The 13,522-nt window shown below is 42.4% G+C and overlaps 2 protein-coding genes across 2 annotated transcripts; both read right to left on the reverse strand.

The window, feature by feature from the left end:
• Positions 1–16: 16 nt before the first annotated feature.
• smc2 (structural maintenance of chromosomes 2) lies at positions 17–8,738 on the reverse strand. The gene is made up of 25 exons (XM_076031270.1): positions 8,425–8,738; positions 8,132–8,281; positions 7,925–8,047; positions 7,806–7,844; positions 7,614–7,724; positions 7,459–7,503; positions 7,118–7,351; positions 6,804–6,953; positions 6,471–6,704; positions 6,119–6,278; positions 5,877–5,994; positions 5,635–5,773; positions 5,388–5,507; positions 5,089–5,293; positions 4,726–4,861; positions 4,267–4,391; positions 3,958–4,151; positions 3,736–3,879; positions 3,312–3,386; positions 3,085–3,204; positions 2,774–2,974; positions 1,963–2,079; positions 1,520–1,680; positions 1,289–1,436; positions 17–524 (listed from the first exon to the last, which is right to left on the reverse strand). Exons 1-25 carry the CDS (start codon positions 8,590–8,592, stop codon positions 339–341), a joined length of 3,603 nt encoding a protein of 1,200 aa, XP_075887385.1. The 5' UTR covers positions 8,593–8,738; the 3' UTR covers positions 17–338.
• A 501-nt stretch (positions 8,739–9,239) lies between these two features.
• Positions 9,240–12,039, reverse strand: exoc1l (exocyst complex component 1 like). Its single transcript, XM_076031281.1, has 3 exons — positions 10,736–12,039; positions 10,263–10,447; positions 9,240–9,973 (listed from the first exon to the last, which is right to left on the reverse strand). The coding sequence occupies exons 1-3, from the start codon at positions 10,854–10,856 to the stop codon at positions 9,704–9,706; spliced, it is 576 nt and encodes a 191-aa protein (XP_075887396.1). The 5' UTR covers positions 10,857–12,039; the 3' UTR covers positions 9,240–9,703.
• Positions 12,040–13,522: the final 1,483 nt, after the last annotated feature.

Raw genomic sequence — 13,522 nt, forward strand, 5'->3', positions numbered from 1 at the left:
TAAAGCATCCGCTGAATAACCACATATATTTAATTTGCTTTATTTACTAGAATATATAGAGGCATTAGATGCATATAAAAGTGAACATGTGTTCAAGAAGATAGCATAGCAGAAAAGAGAATATTCAGGACAAACATTAAAAGTTAAAAGGCCTAACGTTAAAAAAAAAATAAGTTGTGACAAAAGACAGTAAAGTTCAACAGCGGTCTTCAGGTATGATTGGGTAGGGTGAAATAAGAGGAAATTCAACGATACATACATAACGGTTCACGAGACACTGAATACATGTAATACCAGTGAACCCAAAGCGAGAGCCTGATGCTACTAGAGCAGCGTGATTAGCTGGCAAGCTGCTTGTTCCTCTTGTCTTTCTGCCGAGCTTTGTCCAGGGCTTTCAGGGGGAGGCTGGCCTCACTCTGACTGAGAGCCGTCCGCGTGACCGTGGACATGCCGTCGACAAACTTGGTCTTGAACAGGACGTTGGCGTTGGTGAACATGCCGTCCTTGAGGGACACCACCACAAACTGCAGGGAGAGAATTTCAAACGGGGGCGTTATGAGAGAGACGTTCAAAGCTTCAGGCGGCTCCATGTGGTTTTTGCACTCTAAAATTGAAGTCTCTGCATCTGCATTGTATTGTGTTGTACTGCACAGTATTGTTTGTGTACTTAATACAGTTCTGGAAAGCAGCCCTTTGTGATGTCACATCTGTCATGATCTACACTACCAGGTCAAAAGTTTGGACATGCCCTATGAATTGAATGGCCTTTCTTTCATTTGCGAAGCATCAAAACTACGTATGAACACATATGAAATTATGTAGGAAACAAAAGTGTAAAATAACTCAAACACGTTTTATATTTAAATTCTTCAAAATAGCCACATTTCATAAAAAGCATATTTAGAGGTATTTAACGTGTTTTTCTTTGCTGCATAGTTACATATAGCTTGTTCATATATTTGAGGTCTTCAGTATCTATCTGCAGTGTAGAAAGTTGTTAAATCAAAAAAATAAATAAATAAAAAAACTTGCATGAGAAGGTGTCCAAACTTTTGACTGGTCAAATTTGTTCAAATATGTGAAAGGTAGAATATAAGTGTCAGTTATCTATAAACTAAATTGTGCAGAAGAATAAAGAGTGAAAAGACTGCATAGAGGGCGAAATATGCTATTTTTAAGGCTGCTCTATATATGTCCTAGTCCAAGAATGAATGAATGAATGAATGAATGAATGAACAGGTATAACACAGGAGCTCTATATGGTCGTCGCTGAGATCTTCAACAGTACCTGCGAGTGCCTAAAGTGTGTGCGCAGCATCTGTCCGATGTTCTGTGTGTGCGACAGATCCAGGGCGGCGTCCACCTCATCCAAGATGTAGATGGGAGCAGGTTTGAACAGCAACATGGCCAGGATGAGAGACAAGGCCACAAGTGATCTGCAACACGCAACACAGTTCAGTTACACAAGAAAAAAAAAGACAAGAGTGACTATGTGACCATATGTAGAGTTCCTGCTGACCTCTGGCCACCGCTGAGCTCACTCAGGTTCTCCTTCCAGGTGGTTCCTAAGGCCACCTTGAACTCCAGGCCCTCCAAGACGCCGCAGCCCTGGAGAGGAGCCAACTTGGCAGTGGCCCCTGGCAGCAGAGTGGAGAAAATAGAGCCAAAGTCCTTGTTTACCTGCAGGGGAAGAGCAATATAACTGCTTCAGTCAATAAATCCCAACTGCAGGAGTGGGGATGTCACGCTGTTGATGAAGAGTTTGAATACAGTCTTGTAACACATTGTGCTCGAACTTAACCAGGGGACAAATACAATGAAAACAGGTAAAGTTAAGTTAAAAATGCCTAAGATAAAATCTTAAAGCATTTCCTCATCCCACTAAAAAAATGACTGGTATATAGTATATACCAGTCATAGGTATACAGTATATAGACTAAACAAGCAAGCAAGGGGCAGAACCTTCTGCCATGCCAGGTTGAGAGCCTGGTTCTTCTTCTGGTCCAACTCCTTGATGGTCTGCAGGATTTTTGCTTTGTCGTTCTCAACAATCCTCTTCTTCTTCATCAGGTCGTTGTACTGCAAAGAATGAAGGGCAACAAAACTGCATTAGGCTACGTTTGCACTGCACTCAAGCCCAATTCCTTTCTCAAATTGGGATTTTGAATAGGATCTTGTCCTGTCCACACTGTTTGCAAGCAATCACATCGGATTCATCGAGCCCTCAACTTCTGCACTCTGCAATTGCCAATTCGATGGTTACTATGGCAAGGACATGGGCGACATTGGAGTCTCACACACACACACATACACAGGTGACGTGTGTTGTTTCCTCGAAAGTCAACATGGAAGTATGAGCAGTAAGAGAACGCATGTACTCAAGTCACAGACTTAAAAAAAAAAAAAAAAAAGCTCATTTGATTTTCATGTCTTGTGATAATCGGATTGTAGGTGGTGGGTTTTTCTCTTCACATTTCATGGAATCAGATCTTCGACATTCCAGATACACACATATTACACGATTATTCGCAGTTAACTGTGAATATTCTGCGATTAATCGCGATTAGAAAAATTAATCGTTTGACAGCCCTAACATATATATATATTACTCGGTATTTTTCCTACAAGTGGTAGTGGGTTGTCAATTTTAACTACTGTGAGTCTAAATTAAAGAGGTCCTCACTATTTGTATTATAAATGAAGGCTTTGATACATGTAACCTGACCAACACTGTGCAATTCCGTCATGAGAAACGCTTCACTGGACTCCTCACCCTCTCCTCTGCCTCGTTCAGCATGTTCATCGCCCTCTTGTTGACGTTCCTCTCCAGCTTGGTGGTGGTTTCCTCCAGCTTCTTCAGGCGCTGGCCGGCCTCCCGGGGGTTGTTGGTCTTGAAGTCGTACGGCGTGTTGGGCTGGCCAAAAAACTGACGTTCGGAGTGGATCCAGTCGTGCTCCTGCAGCATTCGAGCCACCTGGAACAATACAACACGACAATCTGGTTCTCACACTGGGAAGCGGCCAGGGCACGGTTGTGTTCCTGTAGTTGAGGCCCGACTGGTGCGCGCAACGAGGGCTTTCTTACCTTTTCAGCGGCTTCCTGACTCTCCCTGCAGTGCTTGCTGACGTTGTGCTCCAGTTCCTTGATCTTGAGCTGGACTTCGTTGTTCTGCTCTCTTATTTTATCAGCTGCCGAACTCTTCTCCTGTAGCAGTTCAATGGATGTCGCAGGAGGAGAGAAGTACAACTCTTAGAATTAGACCCCTGCGGGAGAGTGTGAAACGTTTTTAAATAATGTAACTTTTTTCGCACCTTGAGTTCTTTGTCCTTAGCCATGATCACCTCCTTCTGTTTGGCAAGCTCCTCCTGGGCTTGACGCACAGCCTCCTGCTCAGCAAGAAACAAACTCTCATTAAGTATTAACAACATCAAGTCTCTCCCTTGACTTTATGAAGCTCTGGGTTTGGGTTAGCTCAGGGTTATCCAATGAAAAATGCCATGCAAACAAAGAATTGATTTTCTGAAATGGTAATAGACTGCACTTATACAGCGCTTTCCAGCACCGTCAGCTGCTGCCATGCAAGGCGCTGGCAGGCCCATTGTGAGCAACTTAGGGTTAAGTTGTTGTCCACTTCAACATGTGGGCAGTCATAGCCGGGATTTTAACTGCCAACACTTCAACCACACGCTCTGCCAACTGAGCCACAGCCGCCCATAAAGCAGCCTCAAGTCACACCTTATTCTGCGAAACGGTGCAGGACATGCTGTCAATCTGCTCCTGGATGGCTTTCATGGCTTCATCCACAGCTTGAATCTGCTGCTCATATCCAGCCTGTTCCCGCCGCAGCTCCTCCAGCTCCAGGGCCACAGCGTCAGACTCCTGCCAACATGATGTGTAAATACCCGTCAGCAGATGACACCTCAACCTGAGAACAACCCCGACGTCTGGCTGCCGTACCTGTTGCTTCTGCTTCAGCTTCTTATTGAAGGCGTCAGCTTTGGACTTGGCTGCGTTGAGCTTCTGCTGGGCGGCTTTCAGCTCTTTCTCTCGTTCCGCCTCAGCGTTCTTCATCTTGTTCTCCAGCACCTTGTACTTTTCCTCCGCCTTTTTCTGCACCTCTTTCGTGCTGCGCAGAGTCTCCTCGCTGTCCTCTGGTTTAGACAAGATCAAATGAGAGAACCAGTGCAACATTTGGATTAGAAGATTGAATCTCACACGCAACCTCGTTGAATTAAGATCAGAGTTGTGTCCGATTAGCATTCTGACCGATGGCCTTGCGCAGCCTTTCCAGCTCCTCCTGCTGCTGGTGGAAGGAGCTCTGTTGAAGCTTGGCTTGCAGGATCTGCTCCTCCTCCACTTTCAGCTCATACTGCTGCTTCAGCTGACGGTACCTTGAGGCAAAGACACAGTGAGCGCAAATGCAATAATAACATAACGGTATATGACTGCAACCGCTAACTCTAACCAGAGTAAATCCACGTACAGGTACAATATCTGTGTATATGATAATGATCCCATTTTTATATTGAGAAGAAAAACATCTGTCAAATTTTTTTTAAACATAACTGCTGTGCTTGCACTTGCACTTGTTGTGCTGTAATGTAAGTGATTTCTCCCGGGCGTGAATCAAGTATCCCGATTCTGATTTAAACATAGTCGCTCACGTAGGCTTCAGCACAGGTCAAGTTCGGCAGTTGTCAATGATTATTAACACGGTCTTCATACTTGTCTGCAACTCCCTTGAGTCCGGCCAGTTGCTGTTCAGTCTCCTGGAGCTGAGACTTCTTGTTGTTCAGGTTGTCCCGGACGTCCTTCAGCTCCTGCAGGCTGGACAGGACCGATACGGACTGGGAGCGAGCACCTTAAATGAAGAGAACCAGTGCGTTAAATATGTGATTGTGTGAGGCTGCATTTCTAGATTATAGGTGCAATGTGGATCTTAAATTTATAGCAGCCAAAGAGAAACCCCCTTCACAGCAATAACAAAAAGATTTAGACACCAACAGCAGGACACAATGCTGTCTGTCTCAGCAAACTGTCTTCACCTTGCAAGCTGTAAATGACTCAACAAGGGGTTCCCGTTCTCACCTCCACTCAGGGTTCCTTGTGGGTCGAAGATGTCCCCTCCCAGAGTCACAGTCTTGGTCATCACCTGCCTATCAAAGGCCACTTTTTTGGCGTTGTCCAGGGTGTCGCACACCAGTGTGGAGCCAAAGACGTACTCCATGGCCTTACGCAGGTCAGCTTCGTAGCCCACCAGCGACAGAGCTGTGTGGACGTTGTCCTTTCCAACCTGCAAGTGCAAAGAGAAAACCCATGACCCAAATTGTAAAAGTGAATTCTCCCCCCAAAAAAACACCAAAAACTATTTTAAAAAATTATCTCACCAGGCTCTTGGCAGCGTTGACCACTCTGTCATCCAGTGTCTTGGCAGAGATCTTATTCAGGGGAATGATAGTGTATCTCCGCTGCAGCTCTCCCTTTTCCAATAACTTTTTACCAGTCACCTTCAAAAGGACAAGACAATTACTGGTCAAAAGTTTAGTCACTGACACACTGCTCTGCAAATACAGAGCACCAAGACAGTTAAAAGTAAAAAGCAACAACACCCTCCCTCCCTCCCAGCCCACCTACCTCTGTGTCTACTACGATGTTGTAGAGGCGTCCTCCAGCGACCACCTCCAGTCCCGTAGCGTAAGACACGTCCCGGACTGTGATCAGGTTTGCGAGCAGGCCTTTAACTTTGCTGCGGTCCCACCCTCGCTCTGGGTCCCTTCAAAGTAGAAACAAAACATTTCAGAAATGACAGGAAGGACTTTTTTTGTAATTAAAGAAGCAGAGTTTTGCAAATTCAAACAACATAGACGAGCACCCACTTGTACTCAAAGCGCAAGTTAGGGAAGCGGGACACAAGACGCTCGTAGTTCTGCCCCAGGTTTGACACCTCTCTGCTCAGCTCCCTTCTTTTTTCCAACAGGCTCTCCTCCTTCCCATCTGCAAACAGACACAGAGACAAAATGTTACCAAAAATTATGACGGGGGAAAAAAATACACTTGTCATTGGAAAAGTATAATGAGCTCTTTTATGTTTGTCCACAGACACACAAACACACAGTACCTTCATAGTTGAGTTTAGCCAGCTCAGCTTGCAGTTTTTCCCTGCTGCTTTTCACAGCCTGCAGCGAGTCTTGGTCTTTCTTGTAGCCGCTGTCCATCTTTTTCATCTCAGCCTGTTTGGTCTTTAGCTCGGCTTGGGCATGTTTCAGAGTCATTTGAGCCTGCCCCGAAGAGGGTGGGTGGGGTGGTGTTGGGGAGAAGATATCAAATTAAACCTCAGCATTTCTCAACATTGAACACTTAATATTTATATATATGCAAATTGAGCAGGAATGGCTCTGTGTTGAAGACTTGCATCTTAAAAATCCACTTGACACTCAATTTTACAGTGCACTTTCTGGGCCTTTCCTTACCTGTTTGGCCTCCGTGTCAGCCTTGCTCATATCATTCTTGCAGGCCATCATCTGCCCGGCCAGCGTGGCCTCTTCTCCGTCCTCATTGGTAGAGAGGCCAGCTGACACGGCCTTAAAATGCTGCTCAGCTGCCTCGAGGGCCGCATTGTCCTTCTGTCCCTCGTCCTGGACGGCCTGAAGCTGCTCCATCAACTTGGTAACTTCCTTTTCTTTTACTACAAGCATTTTCTTGTCCTAATGATGGAGGAATGCATTTTATAACAAAATTGCAAGTCATGAAGGAAGAACTACAACAAGTTGACTTGTTTTTAGAAAATGGTACGTCTTTTTTACCTCCTCCATGCTCTTGACGAGTTCTTTCCTCTTCTTGGTCTCATCCTTGAGGTTCTGTTTTTTCAGGTCAAGTGCACTCTGAGCTTTGGCATCCACCCGCTGCGCATCAACCAGAGCCTCCTCGCGGGATTTTAATTCTCCATGCACCTCCTATTAATCAACATTTTCAGAGACAGAAAATGCCTTCTTTAACAGTTTAACCCAAACTTTTAAATTTGAAAAAAGGTCACTAGTTGTGAGGACAAGAAAGGAAAAATGCTGCCACTAATATTTGGACATAGTTTTTAAAACACATTCCACATCTTCCAGTGTACCTGGTCCATCTTCTTCTGCAGCTCTTTGATCTGGCCTGAGAGCTCCTGGATTTTGCTCTCATTTTCAGCCATAGTGGCTTGCATCTTGGCAATGTTATCCTGCATCACTTTCAGGTTATCTGCAGATTTCAGCTTTGTTTCCTCTGCGCATACGAACAACCAGGCTACATACAGCCGTGTCAAGTGTTGGATCTCACGCATCAGCTTCTGGTACTCCAGGTATGAGGAGCGTTCCTGCAGAACGATGAATGTACAAAATTAGGAAAACAATTAAATGTGAAAGAAAATCATTCATTATCGCTGTCATGTCTGTGCAATAACTCAGTTTACAGTGAACACACCTCCTGCAATTTCTGCATGGTTGGAGTAATTTCCTCATCCAAAATCTTAAAAAGGAAAGAATTGAGAGAGAGGGAAAAAAAAACATTTAACGTCAACGTGTTTTCTAAATTTAAAATTAATTTTATATGTTAAAATTGAAACTAGTCAAACATACAGTATGAATCTCATTCAGCTTTGCCTCCTTCTTTTCAATCGTTTTCTGAGCACTCAGCTTTTTACATTCATACATCCTGGTTCCAGCTGCTTCCTCAATCATGGCAAGGATCTAACGGAAAAGAAGCATTTAATGTAAAAAGTGTTAACATGACAATGCACTAATGGTAAGTCAATGGATAGTGCGTCTTACCTCTGGTGGTTTCATATTTAGAACTTTCGTGATCCTCCCCTGCAATGACGGAAACCTTACATTACAAAAATGTGAAAACCCCAGACTTTGGACAAATGTGACAAGGAGATAAGACTAACCTGCATGATGAGAAAATGCGGGTTGTTGACATTAAGACCAACGGAGCAGAACAAGTCCTGAACCCTGGTGTTTTTGGCGTTGACCCCATTGATGAGGTATTTGTTCCTGCCACCAATTACAACCTTACAGAAAGAGAGGATTTAAGTATTTCAAATTAAACTCTCGACCACCTTCCTGCCTTTATACTCCGTCTTTTTAATACTAACCTGTCTTGTCACTGTGATCTCGTCGTGTGTTTCAAACCCAAGAGGACTCTGGCTTTTGTTGGAGTTGTCAAACGTAATGGATACAGTTGCTTTGGTGATACCACCCTGTCCATTTTTGTACACCAAATCCTGGAGGTTGGAGGCTCGGACCTAAAAGTGACAATAGCTTCAGCTCTGTGTCTTGCTACAGTTTACAAGTGTTAGAACGCGCCCTCTTAGCTCAGTCGACCACAAAGACTCGTTAGCTGTTAACAGTAAATGCAACAAAATCGCGTCGCATGTTCTTCACTTACATGGCTGAGGTTGGATATTCCTAAAAGAAAACATATCGAGTCCAAAATATTGGATTTGCCGCTGCCGTTGAGCCCCGTGATGGCGTTAAACAGAGGATCGAAGTCGTTGATCTCCGTCCTCTGAGCGTAGGATTTGAATCCCTCAACGATGATGGATTTTATATGCATCTCTTGGCTTTCTTCTGCCCGGTGATTACCGACACAAGCTTAGCGATGTCTGGATGCCAAATAGATAACTTAAAACAACTGCAACGTGCAGTGTTTACAACCGTCAAAGGGAAAGCCCGTTTTCCCGTCTTCTCGCTAACTTGAATTTTGGCGGCATGTCTGGTACCTTGGGCGTCCTGTCTTTGCCGGAAATATGATGAAGAAAGTTCTTTCAAAGCGACATGTTATTTCTATGTTTTCATTGATTCTTTTAAACTTATAAACCAAATGTATTATATTTAATGACGTGACAGACACATTGTTAAATGATTACTATTTTAATTAGTATTAATTCTTTAAATTCTAATCAGGCAATTTTAAAGGCTCCTAAATTGTTTTTCGATGTTTGGCGCCACCTGTGGGGGAAAGGGCGTACCTCGCTCTAGTGGTGAAAGAAACATGTATTGCACACATGGATGTACGTACTTTGAATACGACAAAGTCGTGCGACAAACCGGCGACTCGAACAGAACACATTAAAATGACTACGAAGATTACTGAAATATAGTAGCAGTTATAATTCATCATTAACACAGTGAGAGTCTTGGGTATTTCTTTCTTTTTGTCATACTAATACTTTATTTAAAGAAGTGCGGCCGAGACAAAAGCAAGTTTTTGTTGTTGTTTTTACCTTCTTAAGCAGTACAGTCTGTATATCCCTTTTGAAAACTGGTTCGAGACAATGTAGCCTATTAGATACATACATACAAAATTTAGTGCATGTAAACTCCTATGGATCTTTAACAGATCAATGAATTTCCTTAGAAAAATCAAAAATACTGCACAAAGTTACTAATTAGTTGGTACCATACATTTGAGGAACAACAATGTAAAACCGATTAAGCCGGTTTTGGACACAAGAAATACAACAAAAGGTATTCAAAATTCGAAACATTTACAGAGACAATGACTGTTACTAATGTAAACAACATTTTTATTTTACATAATTATTTTTCCAATTATCCATTTAAGATATGACACTGTAAAGGACGCCACAACATGCATATTTCCCTCTCACACCACAAACTCAAAGAGCACTGACGTCCACACATTGACTCTTTGTTTTATTCCGTTATGAATCCAGAGGTACAGGGCACATAGACAAACAGACCAAATTTAATGCATAGAAGCAAATCTGTGAGAGAACAACACAATCTCCTCTATTGGAGTAGAAGGAGGTGGGCTTGATGTACGCCCAGTCAAAGTTCTGCAGGTTCAGTGACCTCTGACAGTGTTGGTCACTGACAGCAACTAGGGCTCGCACAAATGCATATTTGGCCGAACAGCTGACTGCTGTAATTGATCGAACCTTCTTAAAGTGAAGCAGGAAGCAGGGGTCATCCTGCAGTAGACATGAGCATAAAATGAGATAGCATTAGTCATGAAAATTAGATAAAAATGAATGCGCTTGTAACTTGTAAAGTCAGGTGACAAAGACAACCAACGTTCATAATTCAATATGATGTAAGCCTATAGTAGTAAATGATAACATTATCTTGTCTCAAATGTGCAGTTACGGTTTGAGCTGATTACCAAAGGCTGGGACAAGCCCCTTCCAAATCAAAAAATAATAATGATAGTAAAAAATACATTTAAAAAAAAGAGGGTGAAAAACAGTATGAATGAATTACCACATCAGGGTCCCGTCCATCAACAAGAGTGAGGTCTTGCAAGGACCAGACCTCCGTCCTCCTGTAGCAGTCTTGGATGCTTGAACGCTTGGTGTGGGACTTTTTGTTTTTGGATCCAGACTTTGCTTTTATTTGTGACAACTGACACTTCACAACACTTAACTGCACAACTTTATTTTTTGCAGCTGGAAAAAAGAGAAAACAATCAAAGGTTGTTTTGTTTTGTTTGTTTTGTTTTGTTTGTTTGTTTTTAGCTCCACCAAAGGTAACTGCAGCAGTGATGTATAATCAGTGATAATTCTCAAATGGCTTCTAAGGCTCAGAGACATTCAATATATTTCTTGTAGTATTCTCATTGAGAAATGTTCAGCTAATATTGAAAATATATACACTGAAGAATCGTAGTAAAAACTTGGCAGGGATTGGGATGAGAGAATTTTATATATTAATTAATCAAAGGAAAAGCCATTTACCTGAGACACAGAGAAAATGTCTTCCTTGGGCTGGCTCCTTGATCTCGATAAACTCCACCAGTCTCTGTTTTCCAGGGCGGAACAAAACTCTCTGCATCTCCTCTCTTAGAAGAGACGACATCACTGACTGAGAGGGAAAGGAGCAAAACCAAGACCAGGTGTCGTGGAAAAAAAGATATCCAAGAAAGCAAAAAGAAAGAGGAGAGAAATAAAACAATGAGGACTGCAGTACTGGTCAGCAGTGAGACATGGCAGTGTTGGGAGGGGGGAAGGAGTCACTCCTTCCCTCCCTCACACACTCCCACGTAAAAACATCCCGCTCTTCAGCAGTGGTTTGATGATCAATTTCAGTCTTCGGTAAATGTACTGCTTTCATATACTCCGGGGAGTATGAGATTAGAGGGAACCATTCCAGACCAATTTCTATCGTTTCAACCCTGCAAATTGCTTTGTTAAATATCCATTATGATTCTGCCAACCACTTTTTTTTCCAGCAAAACCCATTTTTACTCTGACATCTATAAATATATTTTGCAGAGTGTGATTACTGACAGTTCACTTTCCAACAGTTTTGATATATATGCTTTTGTCACTTGTTCCCTCTCATGACAGCAGTCCTTTTTTTTTTCCATCGACACTCCGTCTGCACTCACTCACATGTTGATGGTGATGTATAATGTAGAACAGTGGCGGGTGTTTGTCTGTGATTAAACGATTGGGCTGTGGGAAGAGGATGTCCCACAGCACTCTACAAGGTTTCCATTACTCAGTTCGCTGTAATAAAATCAATCTCTGACAAGAGGTATCTCACAATCACAGATGAGATGCTGCACTTTTGTTTTCAAATATTCGGGCTCCACAAGACGTTTAACAGAACATAATAAGAACATTTTGAGCAAACTCTTGTTCACGGGAGTTGGGAGACTTCACCGCAGGCAATTCGACCTCGAATGAGCCAGATCAACACACTGATTCGATTTGTAGGCAGGAGAGAGTGCGGCTCCATTGGATTTGTCACATTTGTGAAAACAAAGATGGCTCGTTCCACAGCTAAGTGCTTTATCAATATTGTTGTTGATGGTTTTCGTGGGTGTCGACTTGAGAGGCTTTTTGCCCGAGATGGAAAGATTAGCGGATGGGCAGGAAGCCGAGAGGAGAGGAAACATACGAGTGTTGAACCCCATAAATAACATATGAGGTGTGCTGTACTTATTTTTAACATACAACTCGGAATATCAGATCCAATGAGGTATAGTAGCATAGTAAGAAGGGAAAAAAACATCCAAATGTTTAGGTGTCATTAGTTTTTCACACACACACACACACACACACACACACACACACACACACACACACACACACACACACACACACACACACTTTTGTAAGATTGGATTACCATCTCAGTGGCTTTGTGGTGTAGTGACCATAACTCTGAGAATGGGAGGTCATGGGTTTGATCCTTGGATGAGTCATCCCAAAGACAACAAAAATGTTACCCTTTGCCTCCCTGCTTGGGGCTTAGCATCAACACAGTTGGACTTGAGGAGGGGGGTTAGATCACAGGATGATTCCCGAACACAGAGCCACTGTGCAAGTACAAATGGTTGCTTGTCTTTTTGCCCTGCGATAAACTTGAACAGAAGACAGCTGTGATAAGCTCCAGCATCACCTGTGACCCTGAGTGCAGGAGAGGCGGTAATAGAAAATGAAATAAATGTAAAGGAATGAGGTATACAGGTTACAGTGAATAAAATGCGAAGAAGAAACAACAGAAGGCCTAAAGAAAAGGTGCAGAGATGTAACTGTAAAAAAACGTACTTTGTCAGGATTAGCCTGGAAGATGAAAAGACTCAGAGCTGAAATGTCTGCTGGGCTGTGGGGAAAAATAAGAGAAAATAATAAATGGGATACAGAGGAAAATCCTTAGGAAGAGGATAGGCATTAAAGGAGACGTTAACTGAAATGAAGACGTACAGAAGGCACAGGGTCAAATTAAGTTCACAGAAGGAAGAAGACGGGAAAAAAGGAAGACCAAGCTGTTATCACAGAGGCATAATGCACTTGAGCAAAGACTTAATAAAGCGTCTGCTAGTTTACATTACACTAACTTGATCGCAGATAAAGAAGTTAAAGCAGTTAAAGAGCGCCCTTTTCTTTGGTGTGCACGTTCTGGATGTAGTGGTTTGTATTGTCTGTCTTATACTACTTTGCTTTAAATGTAGGTATTCATTTCTGAAAAACAAACAGATGCCTTAATTTTTATGGGACTGAATTACTGAGGTGTGATGTGGTGGTGTCTTTTTTTGTGGAAACAATTTATGATTGTCAATTCATTTTATTGTTTTGGAAATACAGAAAATTAGATCACTCACACACACACACGCACACACACACACACACACACACACACACACACACACACACACACACACACGAAGGAGTGAGCATCTTTTTGCCACTGTTAATTATGCCAGTTATACATTTCGCCCCAAAGCCATCATAAATTAAGAGAACCCTAGGAGAACATGAAATTTCCTTTTAAATAAGATTAGATATACACAAATTAGTGTTAAAAAGGTTAGATATAAAAAGTAAAACTGAATAAGTTGATGATTGGGATTTTCTGAAGCAAAGTTTATGTTTGCAAAAATATGGAACCATTGCAGTGCATCAGAAGAAAAGTCGATCGGCCAGCTAGCATCTAGTGCAAGATTATATGTCGAATGTGGAAATCATTCTCAGAGATGATGCTAATCCCCTGGATTTACCAATATTAACAATAAT

Source organism: Nelusetta ayraudi, unplaced genomic scaffold (genome assembly GCF_046127955.1).
Source record: "Nelusetta ayraudi isolate G7.1 ecotype Tasmania unplaced genomic scaffold, CSIRO-AGI_Nayr_v1 ptg000004l, whole genome shotgun sequence".
Classification (NCBI taxonomy): Eukaryota; Metazoa; Chordata; class Actinopteri; order Tetraodontiformes; family Monacanthidae; genus Nelusetta; species Nelusetta ayraudi.